At 38.3% G+C, this 26,729-nt stretch overlaps 1 protein-coding gene and 2 long non-coding RNA genes across 3 annotated transcripts in view; 2 read left to right on the top strand and 1 right to left on the bottom strand.

Moving 5' to 3' along the window:
- Window positions 1-18,839, bottom strand: part of KIF5B (kinesin family member 5B) — a 34,756-nt gene extending 15,917 nt beyond the window's left edge. The window contains exons 1-11 of the mRNA XM_027717350.2: window positions 18,502-18,839; window positions 10,038-10,125; window positions 8,422-8,495; window positions 7,849-7,953; window positions 7,406-7,454; window positions 7,028-7,083; window positions 6,821-6,908; window positions 5,218-5,342; window positions 3,597-3,701; window positions 3,059-3,204; window positions 1,123-1,271 (exon numbers count right to left, since the gene is read on the bottom strand). Of these exons, the coding sequence (XP_027573151.1) occupies window positions 1,123-1,271; window positions 3,059-3,204; window positions 3,597-3,701; window positions 5,218-5,342; window positions 6,821-6,908; window positions 7,028-7,083; window positions 7,406-7,454; window positions 7,849-7,953; window positions 8,422-8,495; window positions 10,038-10,125; window positions 18,502-18,627 (1,111 nt within the window). The 5' untranslated portion in view covers window positions 18,628-18,839. The remainder of the gene's footprint in view (window positions 1-1,122; window positions 1,272-3,058; window positions 3,205-3,596; window positions 3,702-5,217; window positions 5,343-6,820; window positions 6,909-7,027; window positions 7,084-7,405; window positions 7,455-7,848; window positions 7,954-8,421; window positions 8,496-10,037; window positions 10,126-18,501) is intronic.
- Window positions 18,840-18,990: 151 nt separating this feature from the next.
- LOC113986021 lies at window positions 18,991-22,247 on the top strand. Its single transcript, XR_003540036.2, has 2 exons — window positions 18,991-19,544; window positions 19,637-22,247. It is a non-coding gene; the product is annotated as an uncharacterized LOC113986021 (long non-coding RNA).
- Window positions 22,248-23,145: 898 nt separating this feature from the next.
- LOC113986022 lies at window positions 23,146-25,833 on the top strand. The gene is made up of 3 exons (XR_003540037.2): window positions 23,146-23,357; window positions 24,379-24,494; window positions 25,310-25,833. It is a non-coding gene; the product is annotated as an uncharacterized LOC113986022 (long non-coding RNA).
- The last annotated feature ends 896 nt before the right edge of the window (window positions 25,834-26,729 follow it).

Below are 26,729 nucleotides of genomic sequence, written 5' to 3'. Positions count from 1 at the left end.
CTCTGCTATGAGCTACATCAAACCTTATCTTCTAGAAAGTCACCTAAGTTGCCCAGAAGACAGAAAATCCTTTCTTTCCCTTGGTAGTCTGTTCTGCTAGGTAGTCATATTTACTTTTAAACTGCTTTGCTTCTTTAAAATACTTTTTCAGTTACCGTATTATCTTTTATGTTCATAAAGTTTTTTCTGATGAGAACACTGACTTCACATAGAAAAAAATATCACATGCTAATCAAGGCACTTCTTTAAACTAAATTCCTTAGTGCTTTGTTCAAAACATTTTATGCAGTCCTTGGAAGGCACAGGCTCTTTCCAACACTCCAGTATCTCATGTCAATATTCTGAAAGAACTGTACTTAACATTTCAGGTGTGGTCTCATACCATCTCTATGAAAGAATAAAAAAACCACCTCAAAAACCAAAAAAAACCCCACATCCTACTAAACTTATTTCAGTGAACCCATTTTTTTCAGATTTATATTAGGATGTGGTGCAGTTGTCTACAAGATTGCAAAATCATCTTCTGTAGTTGCCAAACTCCAGAATACACCTGTAATTATGACCTATGTTACTCTTTTCCTGAATTTATGGCTTCATTATTAACTTGCATTTTGCAGAAACTTCAATTGATAAGAAGTTAATTAGTCAGGAAGAATGAACAGGCATATATCCTGCACTGTCAGCAGTTTTGGGTGGTTTTTTTGCCTATTAACATGTTTGAGTTTTAAATGAGGGTAAGATCCTGTGATATTGATTTGAATTAGAAAACCAAACCAGAGGAAACATTTAACTCAGTTTCTGCACTTACAATTAAAAGCAGTTTTTTCTCTCCCAAAATAAGAATTTTACAATGTAACTCTAGCTCTACTAGTAAACCAAGTATTGAACAATCTAACATGAATACACTTTCAGACCTTTCTGCCATTACGAGATTACTGGAAGTTGTTTCAGTTGCAATAAAGTGAAAAGCATGAAGTTCAAAAGTCAACTTAATATCCTAGATTTAATATTCTTAATACTGTCTTGCATAGTGCCCCTAGCTATTTTTGGTATCCTTAGGACTTATTCAGTGTCTGTTGTCTTGACCAAAGTTTGCATAATAAAAATCTAATTGTTTCTCACCATTCCGCCACCTGTTGAGTTCATTCTCCAGCCACTGGATGGTGTTACGCAGAGTCTTGTTTTTCTCCTTTTCCTTCTCGTACTTTTTCTTCCACTGTTCTGCTGTGAGCTCCACGTTGACACAAACTGTGTTCTTAATGGTCTTCGCTCTACACAGAAAAGGCAAAAACCTCTGAAACTTCATTTTTAAAGAGAGGAATTAAAGGTTATTAAATAAAATTTCCACGGATCACTGGTGAAAGTGTAAACATTCCCACCTCTTCCAAAAGTTTATTTCTACTCCCCATCAAGTCACTATTCTTTCAATTCAATTGATACAACGGTTAATGGACAGAGCAACACAACAAACTTTGAGAAGCTGAAAAATTTCAAGCTGATTGAGTTGGAAAAATTCAGCTGCATACCTTCACCTGAAAGAATTCAGGTCAAGATAGTTGTGCACAACTTTGAACAAAGGATAGTATTCATATCTAGCTGTACAACGGAGAGCATAATACTTCTAGGGTGCAAACCAACTGGCCTACCTAACAAACAGCTCATTTCAACCAAAAAAAATCCAGTTACTAGATCTCCACTAACCAAAAAGGTGTTACAGGCCAATTAGATAATTTCAGATGGGATTATCTACACTGAGTCGGGTGAACCCCATCCAATTAGCCAATTAGTTTTGAAGACAAAACTACAGGCACAAATAACATATCCATGAAGTTAATGTCTGGTTTTTACTTTAGTGCCCTACATCACTTATATCAGTAGTTTTCCTGTATAGTCTCCTGCTACCAAACACCCCACCCCGTGAGATCAGAACAGGAAAAAAGCTTAATGGCAGTCAAACATTTCTCCAGCCCCACAGTACAATCCCTGTAAGTATCTTTCTGCAAAGTCTTAGTGCAAAAGCCACATGATATTTTTCTGTGTCATGTGATATTTACATAGCCTTCAGTTACTACAGCTGAGGGTTTAGCATAAATTTGAAAAACCCTAGAAGGTTGAATCACTATACTGGAGTAACTATGGTGGTTGAGACAGAAGTGTACTCTGTTAACTCCTGAAGAAGTCAAGAGCACAAAGCAGTGAAACTACACAGCTGCAGCCGGAAGACACTTTCCAGCAGCTCATTCAATAAATACTAAAGGGAAAAGACTTTCTAACTTCTAAAAGAAGACCAAAAACCTTCACTGTTGCAGAATGCAGTGATTACTCCACACTCACTAACTATTCATATTCTGCCAGATTTCTAAGAAGTTCTGAATTCATCTAGTCTAGTTTCCAAAACACAAAGCTTATCAGAGAAAACCAGTACAAAACTATCTTTTTGAACTACAGTGGAAGAGGTACACTAACATCAAAGATCAGATGGACTAGCAAAACACTGACTGCTTTTGTAATGTGCTCCAGAAAATGCAGTGATTCAATCAAGTGGTCAGAAACTGGAGTATAATAAGGTAGCATTAACAGTAGAATGACAAAGAGCTACCTAACAGAATACCAAATGTGAAATGGGTACTTAAAAATTCAGTTACAAATGACACAGGAATTTACAAGTATTAACTCAAATGTTACTGGAATGCTAGATGAGGACAGGTTCCCCTGGCAAATAAAAGATTCAACTTAACAGGAGTGAACTCCTTCCTCCCTCTTCCACTTTAGGGGAAAAAAAAAAAAAAGGTGCTTATTACCCTCCAAAATGATACATTAAACCACATTTTGAACCAAACTATATGCTGTCCTCCTGGAAATGCAGTCTTGAGGATCCTGCCCAATTTAAGGATTTTTATATAATATGAGATAAGGCAGATCACAACACTTAGCCATAAATACAACAAAAAATTACAGAAAGAAAGTAAACATTCTAATTAATTTGGTTGAGGAATCTTAATGGAGTAACTGGCTTCTTTCTCATTCTGCATTTATTTCTAATAAGTCATTTACTCACCTTTGGCCAAATAGAAGAGTAGATTTAGTTTCAGATTCATTGTAAGAAGATGGAGAACAGCAAATAACAATAGTGGTTCTGCAATTACCCCCTAGTGAATCTTGAAGGATTCTGGTCATTTTGCTATCACGATATGGAACATACGTCTACCAAGAAAATGGTTAAATGATCAGTCATGGTTTCTCAGGCACAATTTGTTGAAATATGAGTTAGACATTAGACATCAAATCCTCCTTTAATTCATAAATAGTAGGACTGAAGATGCACAGGATGACAAAATTGTACTTCTATGTTTGGCAACTTTTAGAGCCCAGGAAGACTTTCAGTATGATGTTTGGATCCCTCAGCATTAAATGTAACTTATTAATCTTCACTGTCAACACAGTACAAGACCAATGGCCATCTGCAATGCACTGATGCAACTGGAGTAGTTTAAAAGACTCCAGGCATATCACAGAGATTGGTTTCTGTGTAATATCATATTCAAAGATGCAAACTTTTAACCTTCAAGTATAAAAGTACAAAAGAGGACACTTACACTGCTTTCAGCCAGTGCTGAGATGACATTTCCAAGAGCAGACAAAGACTTGTTGATGTTCTTGGCCTCATCCAGCACAGCACCTTCTGCTCCAGTTTTACTAACCTATACAATATTTCAGTACATTATTAAATGCATCTTCAAAAAACATCTTTTGTGTTTAAGATAAAAGTGGAAAAATTACTTGAGCTTTAAGTCAGTCTCCCTGACTTTAAGAAATGCTCATAAGTAAGTTGCATTAGAATAAGCAAACTCTTTCTCATACTCTTTCCCTGATTCATTATCAATTTCTCATTCAAAAGTCAGTGTTTGAAGATGTTCCTGATATTTTACACTGAAGTGAATTTTCTCCTTGCAAAGGAGGTCTCTTTATAGAAGATAGACCTACAGTTAAAAACTCCTGTCAAATGAACAACTTCAAAAGTAGTTTGAAGTTTGTCAAAAAGACTGAATTCCTTAAAAGTAAAACAGCTTTATGAGGTTACCCTTAAAACCAAACCACCACTATATCCCCCAAAAAAGCAAACCATAAAAACCAAACTACAAAACCCAAACCACATACCACCATTACCCCTGGAAAACGTAACAGAGTCTTCATTAGCAGAAATTTATGAGAACAGATTTGAGGCTGAATCTGACCTACATGAGTGATCTAGGAACTTAAGCAGATACCACCAGAAATGTGAAAAAAAAAAAAAAAATCTAACCTGACACTATTCTATTTACCTTAGCTCTTCTGCCTCAAGGCCATAATTTGACTAACAGTTCTATAACCTCCCCTTTACTATTTTCACCAGGCTGTGATCATGACTACAACTAAACAATTCTATTTCCCTGTGTTTAAACCAACTCAAGACATGCCATTGGCAACTTCATGTATTTCAAAAAGACTGGGGAAACACACAAAAGTAAAGTTTGAAATAAACAGTGAAAGGAACTACAGAGAAAAGAGACCTGCAACCCAGCCCTTAAAAGGCAAAAAAGACTATAATTAAAGAAGGACATTTCAGAATAAACACAGGATCAGAGACAACAATAAGGTCATAGAACAGTGATGTAAGGAAAGACAACAGCCAGCAGAAACAAATGAAAAAAACTGAAGACAAAGACAGGGATAAACCCAGAAGCAAAGATGAAAAGAATGTCAAAAATCCAAGTCTTGAAAGGGTAATTACAGTACATATTTCTTTCCTTGCTTTAAGCCACTCACATAGGAAAGCAAGCCGTCATTTTAAGAAATGTTAATCAGAATTTCAAGTTAAGAAACTTGGTATCCCTATATGAGAAAATTCAGATATTCTACACCTATAGAACTCTTTATTCCAGTACCTGACTAACCCACACACCTGTAGACCTTTTTTGTGCTCTCAGATACCAAAATTCAACTCTACCCTATTTCCCCACTCTAGTCCATATTTACAAACTCTCACTGCAGAAATGCAGATCAGCTTAAAGTGTTAGTATCTAACAGCCAACTCAGCCTAGGACTCAGAAACCACATTTTAAAGTCAAAATTAACACCTCAGAAATGACAATTGAATAATCAGTATTACAGTAATGTAAAATACTTGATTGAAAAGAAAAAAAGCTTTTCAGAGTAGAAAAAGAAACTTATAATTACCTTCTCACTACCTGCCAAGTCCACAAGGTAAAGTTTTCCACTTAGTTTCTGTTCTGTTTGAGTATTCTCTTGTTTTACATTAATAAGAAAAATACTATGGCTTCGGGAGCTGTGTTCATTCATATCTATAATTCAAAATACACACACGGTCAAAAAGATTTGCACAACCAAACTCACTTAAAACAGCACCTTCCCACAGTGCAGTGAGAGAGAAAAAGCTAACGCAACTGTATAGCGTAATCCCTCAATGACAATAGAACTAGAGGCAGCAAAACCAACGGCATCATCTAATTAAGTAACAAAAGATCCAGTTTCCCTTGAGCTTCTATTAATACCCCACAAGCTCACCGATCAGGTTTGCTGGCCCGTCAACTATGGAGTTCACACTTCCAATTTACTTTATTAGAACTGAAAGCATATTTAGGTTTTGATATCAGAATGCTTTTCACAGACTTCCAGTGTATCACATTTTATCCTTTTGTGATAATTTGAACTAGATGGCCATAACCTTTCAGCCCTTTCTTGTACTGCCCCCTCTGCCATGAAACATGCAGACCAAACAAGACTTGTTGAATTCAAAAAATTATTTTAATTCAGTAACAAAATTTAAGCAGACTGCAATCTGAATGAGAATGTCTGTCTACTTCTTCTTCCTTTTAACTATAAATCCCTCACACACCTAGAAGGACTGGCTTACTGATGCCACAGAAGCAGCTCAACACAGAATAATACCCTTCTATCCAAATTTCTGCTACTTCTCCTTTACTTAGTGTGGTCCCCACCTTACTACCTGGGAGGAGCAACGAGTGGACATGCAAGACTGAATCATTCCTTAAAAGGAACATCATATTTCTAATTTTGATCTTTAACCAAAGAAATGAGAAGGAAAACTATTTTTTCTTAATGACTCTATATTCTTTTCCTGAATAAAGAACTAGACACAGGAAGACTGTAAAACTCACTCTCAATTTGGCTCTCAGACATTTCTGGCAGTCACCTCGGTTGCGAAGAACTCAAGTATTATTTTGCACGCACCTCATCTTTCCTTGCCTTTTTTTCAACCCCTCTGTCAGTTCCTAATCCTGTACTGGTGGGAATTTGGAGACCCGTGACAGGGCTCCTTGCAACTCAGTTGCATGCTACTGCCAAAAATCTTGGGACATTGGGATGCTGCTTAAGTTTGCAGCACATCTGAATATACATTCTGACCAGCTGCTCTTGGAATACGTGACAGAATGGTCAAACTGTCAGTGAGCCACAGTGCCTCACTTACAGATTTCCAGGTTAATTGAAATAGATTCCCCAAACTGGGATTTTGCACTGTTACTAAAGCAGAACTACATGTTTTTCTCCAGTGATTCAGAGCTCCTCACTGACCACTTACTTTCTCCTTTCAATCCAAGTCTAAGCAATAATCTAACAAAAAATTAATTGAAATACTTGTTTTGGAAAGACACGTTGAAACTGCTTATGCCAGACCCTTTCAGAAACCTGAACTGTTTAGCTAACTACTTTTGTCTTCCATACTTCCATATTATTTTTGTACTTCCACACCAGAAGCAACTCAATAAAGCACTAAAAGGAAACAAAAGATAATACTTACTTGTAACTGCTACATGTCGATTTGATTTTCCTTCATCTATAGTATCCATAACTTCTTCTGGACTACATACAAAACGCTCTGTGCAACCCTTTGGAAAACAAAAGGGGGGGGGAAAGAGGGGTTGTAAAATAACATCACACCAACAATCCAAAAGTAAATGATGTACACTAGGAGTGCAAGATGGAGACGTATCAGACTGATGCTCACCTTTACATAGGGAACTCTATTTTTGTCCTCATGAACAGAAAGATTGGTCTTTGAAACTGGAAGAGAAAAAGTTGCAACGCTAAGGCACATATGATTTAATTGCAAAATGAATGAATGCACTGTGTACAATGCATGGACGAGTCATAAATGTTACCTCTCAGCAACACTTCATAAAAACTTAATATACAAGAAACCACCACTACTGCAGTTTTAGTAATATTATAAGGATAAGCTCCATGCTTTCGTGCTTTGATGTACCCTTACCATGTATAGGCTATTAGCATGACACATACTTAAGTATCATAAGGGTTTGTTTTTTTTTAAGAGCTCTCTCCAAAACAATTTACTTTCTATGTTCAATACAAATGAAAGGCTTACCATCCAAAAGGTCCCTTATTTTATCCAAGTATATTTCAAAATATGACACCTAGAAGTAGGAAAAGGAAAAAGAGATACATCACCAGAAAGCAAAAATGCTTTGCTTTTTGATCACAAGGATCCAGTACGATTACTATGACCTCCCACATAACACCACATCCAGTTCTTACGGCTGAACTAAACACACCTTAAAGAAAAAACACATTTGATCAAAAGCTTCAAACACTATCAGCACTGCCACAGGTTATCAGGACAGCTACCATCAATGTTCAATGGAAACAAAATTAAACTGTTAACATAATTCTTCTCTAAGGAGAACTAGTTACTTCAGAAACAACTCAGGTTATCATGTTTCCAAATTACAGGCATTTGAAACAGATACAGAATATCTGAAAAAACCTTCCAGTTTTAATACAGAATGAATAAGTAAAAATCAAGTTTACCTTAATATGAAACTCAAGATTCTCATCCATGGAGTAAATATAATTAAAAATATCTTGCACTATTCTTGGAATAATGCCCATTCCATCTGGGTCGTGAAGCTTCCCCTTATTAGAAAAAGATACAATAAAATTAAACATTCATACTGAATGCAACACTACAAACAGTATACAAAGGCAAGGCAACTGGTTCCAGTTAACACGTTAAAGTGCTGGTGGATATGATGCACTTATTCTGTCTATAAAGGACAGTCTTGACCATCCATTTAGCCCCAGCATTTGCCAGAAGTGTAAAGAACAGCCTCAGAACACTGCCAAACTACTACAAGTGAAAATACATTACTAACATCATTCTTGCATTTCTCATCCTGCTACTGAGGGCTGAAAAAAATACACTAATAGCCATTCTCAGTCCTAAAAACAATAACGGGGTATAAAAATGTTGTAATGGAAAGGGAAAGAAAATTAAAATAGCGAGAAGAAAACAAGCAGACATCTTATTTCTAGAAAGGTAAGACTTTGCAATGCAGAGATGTGACAGAGACATTAAGAGAAAATTGTTTTAGTATTTCTTACTTCCATAGTGTGTGTCTTTCCAGATGATGTCTGCCCATAAGCAAAGATTGTTCCATTGTATCCCTCGAGTACATCTAAAGGGAAGGAGTATTTTCATTAGCAATCATTTCCTTCTTCTAAAGATAAGTCAAATGAAATAGAATGTAAGCAGGCAGTTCCTAAAAAGTCCAGCAAGTTAAATCACTCAATGTCTGGGAACCCTGTGCTAGAGTTAGGGGGAGGGAACATGTTTCTCCCTACCCCTTTTAATGAATTATGCCATCATCAACTGTCTTAGAAGTTTCCTTTACTAGAAGCACCTGTTTCTTCAACCAGAAAAATCAGGAATTCACAGTCAAGGACAAAAAGGAAATTGATACAATTGCCAGGCTGAACAGATAGTCTTTGATATCTTGGAAGAAGAAACCATGAGAATGCCATCGTATTTTCGACCCTCCGGAAAGTTTAATTGTCCAGCTGTGATGAAAACGAGCTATGCCCTAAGTGTCAAGCATCTTATTCTTAGGCTTCTCTTCCAAATGATGAATGAACCCAGACCACTGGGCTGGTGGGTTTGCTTGTTCATGAGCCAGTTACTGTAGAATCACATCTTGCAGGCAAACTTTTATTTTCCAAAAACAGGTATAAAATACTCCCAATTGGGAGGTCTTTGCCATTCCATCAGACTGTAAATCGATTTGTCCCCCCACCAGAGTTCATTTGCCACTTGATGTAGCACAGCCTAGAAATGCCACATGGAAATCAGAGTTTTACAATGAGAAAAGGGGCAGCATTAAAATTCTTAGTTCAATTCCAGTTTTTAAAGAACAGACTTTTTATCTAATTCTGATTACCAATAACTCATTAAAGGGTTCAATACTTGTAGCAGCATGGATTTTCCACAGCAATCCATGATTCTAATGATCAACCCCCCCCCACATTTACCACATATTCTTCTGTCACTAGCAGTTGATATTTCAGGTGTTTCTGACAAGACTTTGTAAAGCCATTTTGAAAGTTGTGTCAATGATTATTGATGTCCTCAGGAAATGAATCAATTTTATTTGCAAGAAACTAGCTAGTTACTTACTGGAGGAACTTACTGTGGTGTATCCTTCTTTGTGATAAGTCTTGATTTTTCAAACGTACTAGGCCAATTCTGACAATTCAGTTTTGGAGAAACTGTACACCCTGACATGCACAGCGAAAACTCATATTTCACAAGTTTCATTTCCACTTATATTCCTGCAAACAATCTTATACAGGATGTTTTTCACCAATAAATTTTTTTGGGGACAGATGGACAACACACCTCAAACCTATTAATAAGCGTTATTTTGATTAATTTCAGACAAATTGTTTTAAACAATTATTGCACAGAACTGTAATAAAAAAAACCCAACCCAAAACATAGCAGGTAAACATTATCAAGTGTTGCAATCGACTGAAACGGTAGGTTAAGTATTGACAGGATTTATTAGCTCAACTACAGGATAATTTTATACTGCTACAATCCATGTTGGCACTTATTAAACACGCTGAAGATAAAAGGCAGCAATAGAAGTATCAGTTTTCAACACTGAAACCCACACAAACATGAGACATTTTCTTATGGTAAAGCTGCTCTTCCACCTCACCTTTGACAATCTTTTTAGCACAGTCATTGTATACTTGTTCCTGTGATGTGTTTGACTGGAATACACGGTCAAATATATATGGCTTGGACTGCAAAAAAAAAATAAAAAGAGATAGAAGAGTCATTAAAATGCTGTAAGTGGAACTGGAAGGTGTTTGTTCATATAGTTTAGAAACATCCTATACTGTCTCAGCCCAATCTGCTATTTTAAGCACATGAAGACTGTAACAAGGAAATCAGCTTATACAGTGTTGCCTAAATCTTCATGCACTTGCTTACAAGTAAGGCCTTGAATTAAATACATTTGGTTTCAAAGTGTTACCTAAATAGTTCTCCAAAACTACTCTGCCACATGACCTCAAGATACTTGATTTACAAGGTTAGCCAATGCCTGGTCTGTACATCCAAGAACCCCTTATTCTCTTCTACTCTGGTGGCAGGTTTATTATGGTAAACCCAAACTATTAAAAACAGCTTATACCCCATGACACAGAGCATCTATCTTGGTAATATTTGTTAAAAAAACTCACACCAAAAAGAAACGTTTAGCACAAGAACTATTTTGCTATACACTACATCCTTAAAATAAAGCTCCCCAAACAGAAGAAAAGTCCATGTTGGAGGACGGGAACCTTTCACAAAGACTCCTTTTGGAAAAGGCTATGTAGTCAGGAAGCTCTGACAGAATTTTGAGAGGAATGTCGGATATTGCTTTTTTTTAAAAAAAGAGATTTTCATAACAGTTCTAAGCAGCCGACAGTCCATTAGGATACAAACTATCATGCTCTTAAAAAGACTATTATGCCTTACGAAGTTCAATTTTTTGTAGCACTTTCAGAGCTTGACTTTGTAGGTAGACAAGCAGACGGGCAAAGTTTACAAAGGACCTAGGTCAGTTACCATTGTTAAACTCCCTGCAACAGTGAAGCGTTCCATTTTGCCTAAATTTAATTCATTATCATCCTCCCCCAAGGATATTCTGGAACTGACTCTCTGGCAAAGGAACAAGTATAGTTTCCATCTTTCATCCGCCCACCACATTTCCCTTGCCCAGCCTGACCTTCCATTTGTCTTTAATAATGTCTAGCACTACACCAAACAAAGCTTTTTTAAATTCAACACATATTTATCTGTGCAGAGGCCTTGAATTCAGATGGAGGAGCTCCCTCTTGGAAAATAACAATTAAGTGTTCACTGTATAAATAAGTTCAAGAAACCACAAGACTCGGTAGGCAGAAACTATCCCTAAGGTGCTGAAGTTTGTCAGAACACTTGTTTCACAGCAGGGAAAGCACAAAACTCAATTACTCATTTCAGCTTCAAATGCATCTCAAATTCCTCTGTTCTACAGGTAGAATTGAGGCCATCACATACACCAGGAAACAAACAACTAACAATTTCTAGTAACCCTGAGGTAAGAAAATGAAGACTGAGAACACATTACACAAAAAGGAAGTCACTGTAGAAAGGATGACACCAGCTACACATTTTCTTTCTCACTAGAAGCTGTAGCTTCAAAAAACCTCCAGTTTCACAGATATCAATCAGCTACATCACAAAACATTAATCAGATCTGTTTCATGCTCAAGTGGGCATATTTATATGCACTGAAATAATTCCATTTTGGAGCATCATATTTACCACTGCACATTGGAAAAATATAGTGAGAAAAGCGATAGTGTCCAATGTCACTATAAACAATCCACATGGCATTAGAAATTTGTGTGTTTGTGCTTGCCAGATTTAAACCCTCCTTCAAATTATTGCTCCAGAAAGTATATAGATGAAAATTATTTCAATTACATTGATTTTAGAAGAATTAGGGAAAGTTCCTGGATACAATCTCTGACAGTCTATGGAGCAACAGTTAACAACACTCACTATTTATCATAGATCCTAACATATCTGATCTTTTCTGTTGCCAGCAAAGCATGACAACAATGGGAATGGAAAAGTACATTAAAATGTAAACATTATTTTGCATAGTATGTATTTGAATGTATACACATCATTGTGTATTTATATATTACTACGGAATATTTCTGATGCCAAAGAGCAGGAAGAAGGAACTGTAGGCATAACCTGCACTAATCTGCAACCATCCTGCAATCTACAGGTATTTGCAGCAGGTTCTAAAAAAAGCTTCCCTTCTCTACATTTTTAAACAACATTTAGAGGGGTTTGTTTTGCTTTTAATTCTTCTGCCAAGCAAAGGTTGACTGAATTGAACTATTCTTTTTCTGTGTTAAAGAAAAATGTCACTAATCTGAGAGCAATCTGAAGACACAGAATACTTTTAGACTATCTACTCTCCAATTGCCACTAAAATGCTTTCATAAGAGAACAGAGTCCAATTACAGTATCTCATACAATCACATCTCTTTTGTTTTACAGAATGTTAATATAAACAATAGAACATATGATGAATGCCATGGACTAGTAAGTACAGGAAATCAAGCTGCAAGAACTTTGCTCAGGCAGTAATGCCTTTAATTGATCTAGTTTATTTATACAGTGAAAGCTGTTAGGCACATGGCAAACTCCAATTTCCCTCAAGTTAACAACTGCTACAAAAATAGCCACAAAATTTAATAATTCTGGCCAAAAGCATCCTCACGAGGAGTACTGTTTTCACTTGTCACTTCTCCATCCCTTGCAGGTGGAAAGTGTATGTTTATGTGCCCTCAGTATTACAGGTTCCTAGATGAAGCCACAATACAACCTCATAGCACTCAAAAATGCCTTTACATATTTCCCTCCCAGGTCACAGTACTTTTATCACACCTATGAAAATCCATACTAGACACGTCTCTGTTCCATCATCACCGAATCAGTATCTAACCAAGTAGGTTTAGATAAACAGGTTCCAGGGTGATTTTGTTCTAAGAATACAAATTACACTCACTCAGCATGATTTCACATCTTTGACATCTGCAATGCTATGTCTTATCACTTCTCTTTACAGTCTACTTTCTGCTGTAAACAAAGCCAAAACAGTATTACACAGATTACCATGCCCTAGAAAGCCTCCTCATTACCTTTAAGAGATTAATCAAGAAAGATTAAAGTGCCAGATATTTTTTCTATACCAGATGCCTTTTCTTCCCCAAGCAGTAAACAATCAAATCTAATGATGACCTGAAGACACAAAAGGTCCAAGCAACATTACCACATGGAGTCCACAACAGGCACAGTAGCAGCGTCACTACCATGGTATGAGGCTGCTTTGACATACTCCAGAATTTTTCAGCAGGTGTTGCTCAAATTCTATTACCAATTTAACACATATGACCTATAAGCAACACATAAAATACCAAGCAAACAAGCAGAGCTTCTGACTTCCTCTCTCTGCAAATAAGTTAGCTCCTTGCCTAGCATTTCTTCTGTCAATAGTCAACCACAAGACAATTTCAGCTCCTACAGCTGCCTGTACTGAAGGGGTGTGGTCTCACAGTAAAAACTTTGCAAGTGTTTTAACAGCCCTCAAAAAAGTACATTTGCCAACAGGATTTAGCAGGAGTTAAACTGAATCTTAATAAAGGGCTTATGCAGAAGTACACAGTTCCACAATTATCTCGAAGACTAGTTACCCATTATACTCATAAAAGGATGCTTAACCCACCTAAATTATACAAAATTTGAAGCATGCATGAGTTTCTTTGGAAAAGTTTTTAAGTCAATACCTTCAATGAGCACCATGGAAAAATCTGCAATCACAACTACACTGAAATCTTACCTCAAAAGTCAGAGAAATACTTAAACTTATTTCCAAAGAAGAAATTGTAAAAAACCTTCATATTGCTATTGCAACTTCCCATAAACTACAGAACTGGTTATTTCTAAGAATACCTGAGTTCACCTTAGCTTCAGATATTAATGCATAAAAAGTAAGTCAGCAGTGAAAATTTACTTGAAAAAAATCAGTAGCATATTTTTCTACCACAATATATCTGCAGCCCTTCACTGCATCTTGCTGGAATGGACAGTTAAACCCATGTCAGCTTATTCTCAGTGAAAGGCTGAAGTAGCACATAATGGGCCTACTTTCCCTTTAAGTTCTGTATCTTTATCAAAGAATGTTCTCCCTGTCAGCACAAAATAAGTTAAAAGAATAATCCCACACAGAATAGTTTCTGGAAAGTATGATGCCAAATACCTGACTCAGTTCTTCCCGTTACTAAGCTAAGGTATTGCTGCTTTGACATACCTGAGTCCGACACAGCAAATGGGGGAAAAGGCACAGTTACAAATTAGTGTTTTATTTTTAGGATAAGGAAAGAGGATTTTCTTCTTGTCCTACCTCCATGCACACAGAAGTGCATGGAAAGGAGGATTTTCTTCTTGTCCTAGCTCCATGCACACAAAAGTGCAGCTGATATAGAAGAGTTAGTGGATCTCAGCTCTCTTTGTCCTATTTTCCTTATTTCTGTGCAAATACTGCAACTCAAATATCAACTTTTACAGCAGTTATTTACTGTTACAGAATGACTAAAATGTGATTTTATTTAAAATATTGTGACTAGAAACTCAATTTCCAGCATCAATATAGGGAATAATTCTGGAACAAGAGTTTCAGCCAAACTTTGCCTTAGTAAAAAGTTTTTTTCTAAAGAGAAAAGCAAGCACTCCTGGCATAAAAATGGTCATTGAATTTCAGAACAATGAAAAAAACCAAACCAAAAAACAAACAAGTATGAGTGAGGTGTTTCTAAGCAAGTGGCACAGCAGTCAGGGAGAAGAGCTCTCCCTTTACAGATTAATGTAACATAGAATATTTGCTTTCTGTTAAATCATAATACCAGTATCATCTGAAAAGCATCTTTGTTATTCACCACTTAACAGAATAAAGTTAGAAAAAAATTAGAGAATAACTCTGGAAGAACAGTATTATTTCAGCTACAGACTGCAATTTCTCCTTCATGATTAAGGTTGCACTGTAGACATGAAGAATTTTTATCTGTGTGTCTCTAACAAAACAGTGCTTTCCTTCATGCCAGCAAATAGTAACTAAAAAGCTGCTTTAAGAAGGCATCTTGCTTCTTGTATTTATACAGTCCAGCACAGCCTTCAGCAACACATAGTTTATGTTTCCCTTTTGAAAAATCTGCTGCCAAAAGCTGCAGTAGTGGCAAGTGATCTTCATTACCTGCTTCACAGAACTTAAACCTGGCCTTGCTCTCATTTATGATCCAACACTAGTTTTAAAGACCATGAAAAAGAAATCTAAATATCTCAAGCTCTTTCCAGGATCACAGGGGTTACATTTTACATTAAAAAAAAAAAAATCAGCACTCTAAACAAATATGAAAATACAGACAGGTAGCCACGATTCTTTCTTAAAAGTCATAGAAATAAGGAATATACTGTGATCACTACTAAACACATTTGGACAACAGAGGCATACTGCCCATTTTTGTGAACACCCATAGCACCTCGCCACTTCAGCCACTGGATAGTACTGGTTTTGGTTTAGACTTCAGTCAGAAATCCCTGAGTATTCAGTAGTCTACCTTTGGGGCAGTTTTAAGATGAGCAAGACTAGGTATAGATGTTTTTAAAGATTTATAGAGGTGCTATGCAAAACTATAAAGCTACTCAGTTGCAAGTAGTTTTATATTTGAAAAAATAAAGTACATAATCCTATATCAGATTGCTATTCCTCTCTTGTTACATCTTACTCAAAAGCCTGAAACCCATGAGCAAACTGCTATCAATTTTTGTATACAGGTACATTTCTAATGTTTAACATCAAAGTCATATACTCATTATGAGTCACTCTACTATCTATTTTAACAAAATCCTTATATTTCATTAACAGGAAGAGACACCAGGAAAAAGTATTTAATAGACTTTTCCATTAATATGGAAAAAAGCCACCTTGAATTAATAATTTAAAAGTTCTTTACTGGTGAAAAAAGTTTCATCCTATGGAAAACCAATACTTTGTTTCAGAGTCTGCTCTTTAAAACAGACCAACACCATATGTCCCCTCAAATTGCTGTTACACACTAGTTACAATTAAACAAGTATTTTATCTAACACAAATCAAAATTACTCACTTGTCCAGAAAGATAACAATGACACTAATTACATAGAAGCTAGGAATAGAAGGGAGGATAGCTAGCTCAGAGATGACAGAAAGGAGGAGGGTTTGGTTATAGTCACTGATTTTCCTCCACACCCTCCTCCAGAGGAATCAAATCTGCAGTCTGGGATAAGCCCTGCTTCCGCTGCCTCCCAGATTTCACCTCCCATCTACCATTACAGGCAACTCCCAAGTATTATTAAAGCAGCCTTCACTGTTCCAGACCCAGACAACACAGAAGGTGCAAGTCCTCCAGGAAGCTGAGGAAAGCAGCCATAAAAAAACCCAGAAGTGACTTAATTACTGTTCAACAGGCAGCCAATAAGGGCAGAAATGAAACAGCTGAAGTAACCAAACAAAGCTTATCAGGGAACGTTTTTAGAAACTCTTTCATGAGGACTGTTTCTGTTACTATCCTCCCTTGGGCAATTCTGCAACACAGAAACACAAGCCTGGCTGGCTACAGGCTCAGGTTAGAAGGTCCCTAAATTTGTAAAAAGTTAGCTTGCTAAAAAAAAACCCAAACCAAACAAACCCACGTTAAACTAACTGTCTCAACAGTTTTGGAGAATTAAGTCATGATTCTGAGAACATTGACCTTGTCCTATAACCACCACTATAAAAACAAAATCACAGATTATCAATACTTCATTAAGATTTTGTGAAACAGGACACAAATACTGTCACTGCTACCCAACCTAATAACTTCGGGGCATTTTTTCCCCTAAGTCAGACAGAGCACGTACTGGACCCAGGACCATTGGGGAATCTTTTGCTGTGATTTTTACCCATGCAGAAATCACCAAAGTAGAGCTGGCAACAATAAACATTAACCCTGAGCAGAAAGCCCCATGTGATCCCTCAGGAGCACACCATCAGACTGTTCTATTCAGACATAGTACCACCTCGGCACAATTTACATTTCAGATAACTTTAAAGTGTACTTAAAGAGTATTTTGAAAATATAAGCTTTTATTCATACTAGGACTAATGAAAGGAAATGTGGAAAATTTATTTTTTAAGTTAGAAAACATCAAGGTTTCTAAACTAAACCGTGGGTTTTAAACAGATTATGCAGTGTCACAATGAATGGGCATTCACTGATAGAATGAGATCATTTGTTCTAGTTAAATTTTCCATTTTCCAGGATTCGTTCCTTACTCTGAGTTTACCTGTACAACCTCAGGAAGAAGAGATATACTCCAAGATAGTAACTTGCCAGCTGAAATAAGCCCAAATTACCTCATTTCAAAAGCATGCTATCGTTCTTGTTGCTCCAGACTTAAGGAATTCCATATTTTATTGACAAATTCATCTGAATATTAACAGACTAAAGCACTAGTATTTACTAACTCATTAAAAAAAAAAAGTATTTTATTAGATCACCTCCTGCAATTTCAGATAGTTTGCAAAAAAGTTATTATTGACAGTCTCAAAAAAACAGAAAAAACACCAAAATTTGAAGACAGATAACTGGCATTTAAATTACTTTCAGCAATGCAGAACCAGCACTGTCTCTCTCAAGAAAAAATATTTACATGAAAACAAAAAAGTTAACAAAAATAAAACAAGCATTAGGAGTACTGTGTGTTTATACAACACCAACCAAACGAGACAATAAACTACTGTACTTTATTTTTATATTCCAGTTCCACTTCGTAGCTAAATATGACCCAGTGAACAAAAAGCAGGATTATCTTTTTCCCTGCAACATCCAGATTGTTTTATAACAGGTCTCGTACCTTGCAAGGAGAGTTCAGTTAAAACACATTTACAACCCTGCAGTAAGGCAAATAGTCTGTTTATTCTGATTTAACAACAACAAGAAGTTGTTAGCTGACGGATACAGATCGCAAGCAGCAACGCGCTGGAGCCTGCACTGTTGTGCTGCATTTCTTCCCCAAAACTCTCCGCAGACCATTACCCGTCGGCAGCTCCCACGCATGCATTTGGAGCGGGATTTAGCGGTCACATATCCCCGGACAGCCCGGCTGGCGGACTCACTGCGGGACCCGCCTTCACTCCGCACCTCGTCCCTCGGCGTCTCGCCGGAGCCTTTGTCAAAGGTCTCCCGACTCGCCCCCCCTCCGTGTCCCGGCAGCCCCACGGCCCTCAGCCCGCGCCGCGCCTCGCCCGGCCGTGCCCACATCCCGACCAGCCCATCCCGCCCGCAGCTCTGCCTGCCTTCCTCCCCTTCCCCCACAGACCCCGAAAAGCCCGTCCCCCTTCCCGAGGCGTCCCCGCCCGGGGGCCCTCCCGCCTCGCACCGCGCCCATCCCCGCGGCGTCTGACCCCGCCGACCCCTGACACCCCCTCCCTCCTTCCCTCCCTCTCTCGCCCGCGGCGCCTCCCGCCGCTCCAGTCCGGGCCGGCCCCTCACCGCAATGACGACGGTATCCTCGCCCTGGAACTTGGCGATGTACTTGTCGCCGCGGGCCACTTCGGACTCGTTGAGGGGCCTGAAGCGACACATCACTTTGATGTTACACTCCGCCGGGTCCGCCATCTTAGGCCACCGCCGCCTCCGGGGCGCTCAGCTCCGCCGCCGCCCGCTGCTTGCAGCCGAACCGCCGCGCCGGGGGGGTCTCGCAAGCCGCCGTGGCCGGGAAGCCCGCGCCCGCCCCGGCAGGAGGGAAAAGGGAAGGGCTCCTTCCTGGCCGCCGCCGCCGCCTCCCGCGCTCACTTCCTCCCCAACATGGCCCCGGCCATGGCGGTGCAGCCGCGGTTCCCGCCCCGCCCCGCCGGGGGTGTGTGTCAAGGTGACGTCACCCTCCGCAGCGCCCGCCCCGCCTTGTGCGCAGGCGCGGCACTGCCCCCGGGCTGGTGGGGGCGCTGCCCACGGGGCCGCCGGGGGCGGGCGACAGGGGCGGGGCTCCCTCAGGCGGGCGGGGCTGCGGCGGTGCCGCCCGCGGCCTCTTTCCGTGTGCGGCTGCAGCTGGTATCGTAGAACCGTGGAATTATAGCATTATAGAACCATAGAATTAGAGAATCACAGAATTGTAGAACCGTCAAGGTTGGAAGAGATCTTTAAGATCGTCCAGTCCAGCCGTCCACCCACTAACGACTAAACACCGAACCGCATCACCCGGCGCCAGATCCAGACGCCTCTTAAACACCTCCAGGGATGGTGATTCCACCACTTCCCTGGGCAACCTGGCGCCGCACCAGTTCCCTCCACATAGAGCAGCCACACAGAATTACTGAATCACAAAATCAACTAGGTTGGAAAAGACCTCTGAGATTACTGAGTCCAAGCTCCGACCAACCACACCGCCATGTCAACTATGTCACCATGTCATGGCAGGAAGCGCCATGTCTGGTCTTTGGAGAGATATTGCAACATGGCTCTGCCACCAGCAGAACTCTGAGCAGGGCAGTGCTGGGGAGAGCCAAGCTCTGTATGAGCGACAGAAAACCGAGAGGGTGAGCGTGAAGTAAAAGCTTCAAGTGGGCAGTTGAGAGAAACCTATGATATTTGGAGATTTTTTTTGTTTTTGTTTCTTTTTCCGACTCAGAAAAAGAAAAAATCCACATCTGTGAGGTGTTCAGAGACGTCAGGGAGCTGCCGGTGTTTGCTAAAGTTCCCGTGATCCTTATTGCCTGCTTGTCTCTTGGAGCTGGAAGCCGACGAGTGGGATCAGAGCACATGGCAGCCCACGGCTTTTGGTGTCATCCCCAGGGATGGAGTCTCTCACAACCTCTTCATCCCAATTTACAAAAACAAAGTCTGCACAGTAGTTTTTTTAGGCTTAGTTTATTACAAGTTTTACTAATTTATTACAGTGGATCTAATTTTAATCAGTCAAAACTTACTGACTGTGTCTAGACAAAAATCATCAGGTGAACCATTCTGATAGAGATTTCCAAGAGTCTCATGACTTTATAACTGTGCCTCTTACATCCAGGCATGAACTTTCAGATTGGAACAAAGTACAGACTTGCAGCTTGGCTAAAGTCAGTCAGTTTCCTAACAGAAATCATGACTTGTACTGGAAATTTTTCAAATAGCCTTGAAGTTAATTAAAAAAAAAATAGAAAAAAAATTGAGGAGCCTTTCTCTTAAATTAGTAAATTTTAGTAGGGCAGAATGACTCAAAATAGCAGTGTCCTTCCCTTAAAAGTCTTCTTTTTTCATTAAAAAAAGGGGGAAATATTATGAATTTTAACAGGGACCATCTGTAATCAAGCATCCCCCATTTTCAAGACTTCTCAGTTCAGGGATTTCAATGCTGTGTTTTCACTTAGGATAGATGTGCAAGGCAAACACAGCTTCAAAACTGCTCCACATGACAGAAGAATTACCTAATAATCTAGTTTCATCTATAGGTTCTTTTCACACAGTAATACGAAAAATATTTCTATGCCTAGTTATTCTTATGAGGTAATCTAAGTCTTCTAAATTGAGGTCATGTTGTAACAAGTTTATTTTTCCGCTGTGATTAAAAATGCTGCAGGACTGTGCTGTCTTATGCAGGGCAGCAACAATTACACATCCTTACCTACCAGCAAATGTGGAAATAGTTGTCTGGAAAAGCCAAGATGTAGGCTCAGTCTGTAGAAGGTGCAGTGCTGCTCCACATGATCTAGCATATGAGGTATATATAGATATATATCTACAGTTCTGTTTGTTTGTGTTTTCAATAAGATGTTTTAAACATAATCGTGTCAGAAAGTCTATTTCTGTTGAGTGCTATTTTAACATTTTGTTAAGGAAGAAACCTCATAATGATATGATTCTCAAGAAAACAGATGATTGGGCTTGCTTACCTTTTCAATTTTACATAGCAGACACAAAGACAAGGCAGACACATGCGTAGGAAATTACTCATTGTAATTATGTTGAAACAGAAAATGTCAGCATGTGAACCCTGTAGAAAGGACTGCCCACTGTGAAGCTGTTGGGTCTGTGCAAGCTCCTGGGAGAACTGGCTGATGGTGTCCCATCCTGGCTGTGGGAGCCTTTGCTGAACTGCATCCTCTCAGATCCCTTTCAGGGACTCTGTCATGAAGTTTCTCTTCTCTGATCTGCTGTTCAAAATAGCAACCGTTCCTTGACATGACCTACTTAAGGTCTGACACAACGAAGCAGTGTGCTCAAAGAGGGCAGTGTGTTATCTCTGCTGGCGCCAAGATGTGTCAAAACAGCAGTCTTGAGGATTTGTGTTTAAAGATGCGGTCTCGTGAGACCAGGGCAGAGACCAAACATCCTGGTGAATTTCCCATTTTGTCATAATTACAGAATGTTCTTTCTTTGCTAATTGGGAATATATTTGCTGTCTTCTCTGTTGTTATGTAATGTCTGCAACATACATTTTTTGACACTTAGGATAAAAGACTCTGTTTAAAAGTAATATATTGTAATGAGAAAAAATGGTGTCTCAGTTATCATAAAAAGTGAATCCTTCTGTTTGATGCTTATGCCTAGTATGCTCATGTAAATCAAATACATTTTCTTTATCTAACAAATAAGTTTGGTAAAGTTCCTCAGTAAGGACCAGCATATTTTTTAAAGTAATTTATATAAGGAATTTGTGTTTGTTAGTTCACTAACCATGTTTCTTTCCCTTTATGATCTGTGCAATAAACCTCTACAAATTCTTTTGTGATTTACAACTCCTTTAGATCTCCAGTCTTTCCCAGGAATAAAAGCATGTTAAGCAAAAGGAATCGGCAAACCTGAGCCTTACAGGGAAACTATATCTGGATAATGATGTAATTAACCATCAAAATTGCTCTAGCAGAGCAAAAGTGATCTTGATTTGGTCGTAAAAGAACATTACATATTTGAATAAATCTTTAAGCCAGGTGTTTGTGGAGAAGTGAATTAAAACTGCTTCCTCCTGCCCTTTAAAGAATTAAATTCTGAGATTCATCAGTTGACAGCACTTGTTGACATTCAGTGTGCCTAAGGCAAACACAAGTGCTCTTCTCATTTTAATTTGCAATGTGCTGGGAAAATATAGCGCATGACTTCTGAGAATTTAAGTGCATTCCAGGTCAATTTTATTCCAAATTTGCAAGTCAATTTGTAGGACAAAAGAGTGATTAATCTGTCAGATATATGTACCTCAAACAAAGTTCTTTATGCCTTGTAACACACTCTGTAAATAAAGGCTATTAAGATGACTTATGAAGTCCAGAAACATTGCTTGACACTATAGAAGTGTAATTAAAATTAAAAAAATTGTATGGTTCAAACAGCTTATACAATTATATTTTAAATAATACAAATACCTTTTAAGTCTCTACCAACAGACTGTGTCGAGTCAGCTCAGCTTGAGGAACTCAGTAACTGATTGAAGGTTAGTGGATGGACCTCAGTGCCCTAAGATACCGTTGGAGTCCAACTAGATTATTTGAAGCTCTCATCCAGTTACAAAATTCAAAAGTTTCTTTTCATTGCAGGAAAAAATATGATGTGGAATGTATCTCTTGTCTCAATCAAGTTTAGGATTTTATATGAACTAGACAGATGAAATGTATGTTAAGGATATTTCTGCTTCTGTTTCTGATACATATTAACTTCTTGGCAAAAATAGAATTCCAAAGATCAATTTTGTTTTACTTTTTAACTGGAAATGCATAAAACCTGAAAACCTTCTTGTTTGTTCCCAATCACCAAGATCATATTTAATTATTTCTGATAGTGATAGATTAATTAAAAGCAAAAACAAGCTCTGGGAATAATGTCACGTTTTAGATGTTTATTTCAGCTAATTTGTGCAAATTCATGCAAAAAAATTTGTCTGCTCACTACCTAAAGCATCCAATTCTCCTTGAAGACAGAATACACTTTTGGACCTTATTTATATTTTTAACTATTAAAATCATCCAGCATACATTGTCTGAAACATCCTATCATAAATCTCTATTCTCAGTTGCTTTTCATCATTTATAACCCTTATTAAACTTGCCACTGGATTGTATCTTAGTTTCTACGTCTAGACAATGGATTTTTAGCAGACTTTCCTTTTGCAGCCAATCTGTTTGATGTGGGAGCCAGAGCTGAAGGCAAGAAGTGTGACTGTCTTCAATTCAAGAAGAAGATGCTTTATTCACGGAAGGAAACGAGAAAAGTAGTCAGGAAAGAAGTGGCAAAGTGGAAGAGATAATTTTGGGAACATAGTAGAACCAGGCAGAAAAGGCTGTGATTTCTGCAGGAACTCTTTCAGAATCAAGAATCAGAAGTAAGATCCCTCACTTCTTAATGTCAGGAAACAAATGTGGAACAAGCAGGTGAGGGACACCACTCTATAGCTACCACTCTACTCTAGTTCAACAGAGCTGCCATCTTGCCTTTCTTCTTGTTTATTAATTCTTGCAGCTAACTAGCCAAGCTTGTCATACTTTTATCAACCAGTGAAAATTAAAGACAGAATCAGTTTAAGATGGGGTTGCCTCCCACTATTGTTCTGAAAAATTACTCTTGGTTATATCTTTTTGTCCAGTTCATGCATCAAAAATCATTGGAGGTTTTGACTGTTGAAGTAAACTGTGTTTTTTTCACAGTCACTACACATACACACACACACACACGAAGTGATTATAAAATTCATATTTATTTTTTAGGTTCATTCTGTTTAGAAAGATGACCATACACAGCTTTTTAATCAACAAATTTGACATATGCTTATACTCAAATTCATGTCTGAAGTCTGTTGGCAAAATTATATTTTGTTTCTCTCTACTTTATAAGCTCTGCAGAAATAATGCTGGAGGAGAGGAATCCAACCCTTTTTCTAGTTCTTTTATCCACAGAAATTTCTCAGTTCTGATATTTATTGTTGGTGACAGTACATGAGATAGGCAGAACAGAGCTGATTTTCAGAGTTCAGTCTGAAACTGCTAGGCCGAAAGTGCTTTTTTTTGTATGCTGAAGAAATGCCTCTGGCAGTGGTAAATGCATCATTCATGATGGGTGAGAGGGTGGGACAACTGTGCTTCAAAATTAACCTTTCATGTGAAGTTCCTGCTCATCTCACACAGACTCACCATCCTGACTTCTAATCTTCCCATAAATGGGTAAGTGCTGCCCTAGGTGAAGGGAGTGAGGGGACGTGGGGGGAGTGTGTGCACGCACAAGTATTTTCATACTGCAATTCACGTAATTTTTTCCATCTCCTCAGTCACATTTTCACCAACCTTATTTACTGTGCTGGCCACAGGATATAGTAGAGAGATTTCACCAAATTTTCTAGTTGTTTAGTAAAAGTCTTCCTTCTGTTTTTTTTTTCTTTCTAATCTGGATGTTTACCAGGTCTTACAACATGGAGTTAGTATGTGGGAAAGCAGCAGTTCTTAGTTCAGAAGCTTTGGTGCTAAAGTGCTGATTTAGCACACTAAGGAGTGGCTCAGTAAAGAAAAGAAAATCAGGTAAGAGATGAGACAGGTACTAATCACTTTTTGGCAACATCTAAAGAGCTTGTGTCATCCTAAGTAAACTTCCATCTCATCCATATTTCATTCACGAAGGTGGTCACTTTTCAGCTTTTATATAGCTCTACCCTGTCTATCTAGCCCTGTAATGGTTTTTCCTGACACATTTGTTGCTTTCCCAATGTCCAGCAGGCATCTCAAGCAGTTCAAGAAAAGTATAGCTACTAATAAAACCTCTCTTGCCCCATAATATTTAATTCTTCCTTAAATACCTTCACAGCTTTAAAGATGATTGGTTTTGCATTCCATGATTTGTATGATTTTGCCTCTCTTTGTTTATCTGCTCTCGCCTCCACTCACGATGCCTTATCCTCTTTTCTTTGGTAGTGATGATGGGATGCAGTTTTTCTCTTTGTCGCAGAGTTGCCACAATGATTTCTGTTGTTATCAAATTCTCCAGTTATCAAATTCTCTAGAATTTGATTTCTCTGTCATGGTGCCTTCCAAAATGGTGAATAACATGGGCAAAGACAAAGGAACAGTGAGAACAATTTATGAAACCCCGTTTATTTCTTATATTTAGAAAACATGGATTAATCTTAAAAGCTATTAATCCTTTTGACTGTGGTACTCTAAATTTGTCTTCTTCACTAGACATCAACAACCTTGTTGTTTTCCTATGGTTTGTAGAAAATTATAAGATATTGCCAAAATACAGATTAAAAATAGAATAGTAGAACTGAAATTGCTTTGGTGAATCCCACGCCTCTTGAATAATTGTATTCTGATTTGTCCATATTCATCTCTTTCAGAAACCATAGTATCACCATTCCTGGCAAAGAATGCTTCCTTCCTTCATTACAGCTGTGAAGACAGGGTTTGTACTTGGGTGGAAAAATAATGAAATGGGTTCTTCAGTTGGTATAGTCTCCATTTTTTGAACTCCCAGAAAGCATTAGACTTGTCACCAGCTGAAGGGGGAGGATATATAATAAATTTTTCATTAGGGTTTATGTCCTTTGAAATGGCAAACAGCGCCCTTTGCAGTAGCTGGAACTTACGTAGCATAATGTGAGTAAAATCAGAATTTTCCATGTGCCCCTTGTGCTGGCCAAGCATTTAACAGGCAGCAGGCAGGGGTAATAGAGCACTGCTTTCCTTTGAGTGTGGTTCGATGATATGGGATTAAAGATCTACCTTGAAGAGTATGTGAGGCTTAGGATATAAGAAGAGGGTTGGGAGCTGAGAGCAAGGAAGTTGAAGCACATGATTCATTGGTCATTGCACTTTGGCAGATCAGCCCGTAAAAGGTTATTAAAGACATTGTAGATTTGAAGCCCTGTGTGTCCTTTAGTCCCTCTTACCTCATCCACCAGACCTCTACCCAGTCATGGCTCTGCAGAATAGTTACTCTGCATGTGATATTAAAATCTCACATAAATTTCTCTCTGTTAATAAAATTGGTGATCAAGTATCCAGAACAGATATAATTCTCCAAATTCTTTTAAAAACAGGAGAGGAAAAAATACTTCATTAATCCCATCACTATTTCTGAAAATCTTCTCTCTCTAACATCATCAGCATCTCATAGGTCTCAGTGGCGCAGGTGGGTACCAGTCCTAGTTTGCCTTGAAAAAAGTATGCATTTAATCTAGGACTTGCAAATTTAATTGTAGTGGTGTTTAATGCATGAATTGACTATGTGGAGCAGCTGTCCTTTCTGTGTAAGGATTGCAGATTACACTGATTACAGATACATCAGCCTTACTTCTATTGCTTGAAGGTACAACCTGATCTACAGAAAGCAGCACTGGTCACTGTTATTTTAGATGTGTAATATTTAGCAGAACAATGTAAGGGTTAAAACACAAGTTCATGCTATTTTAATAGAAAAAAATGCATTACATTCCTGTTATATTCCCCATGGCTAGATTTCCCTGGGAAAAGGTAGACAACAATGGTACATTGTTATAAGAAACTTAAAGTGTTTTAAGATGGAGGTTGATAAGTTTATGGATAGGGATCCCAAAACAAGATAAGAATGACTCTGAAGTTAGAACTAAACCTTGAGATAACTGTTCTTTTGTATCCAATTTATTGGTAGTGCTGATTCCCAAATGCATGTTGGAGAGGAGATTCTGTGTGTTTGCAATGCTTTAGCCTCCCGTTACAGGATTTCTGTTTCTTATCTCTGGGAGTCAGGGTGCTGGGCTCAGTGCTCAGTGAGAGACA

This window comes from Pipra filicauda, unplaced genomic scaffold, assembly GCF_003945595.2.
Source record: "Pipra filicauda isolate LSUMZ 115617 unplaced genomic scaffold, ASM394559v2 scaffold1_size10287979_pilon, whole genome shotgun sequence".
Taxonomy (NCBI): Eukaryota; Metazoa; Chordata; class Aves; order Passeriformes; family Pipridae; genus Pipra; species Pipra filicauda.
The sequence above is the reverse complement of the archived record's forward strand: the minus strand, read 5'-3'. Positions and strand labels throughout refer to the sequence as shown.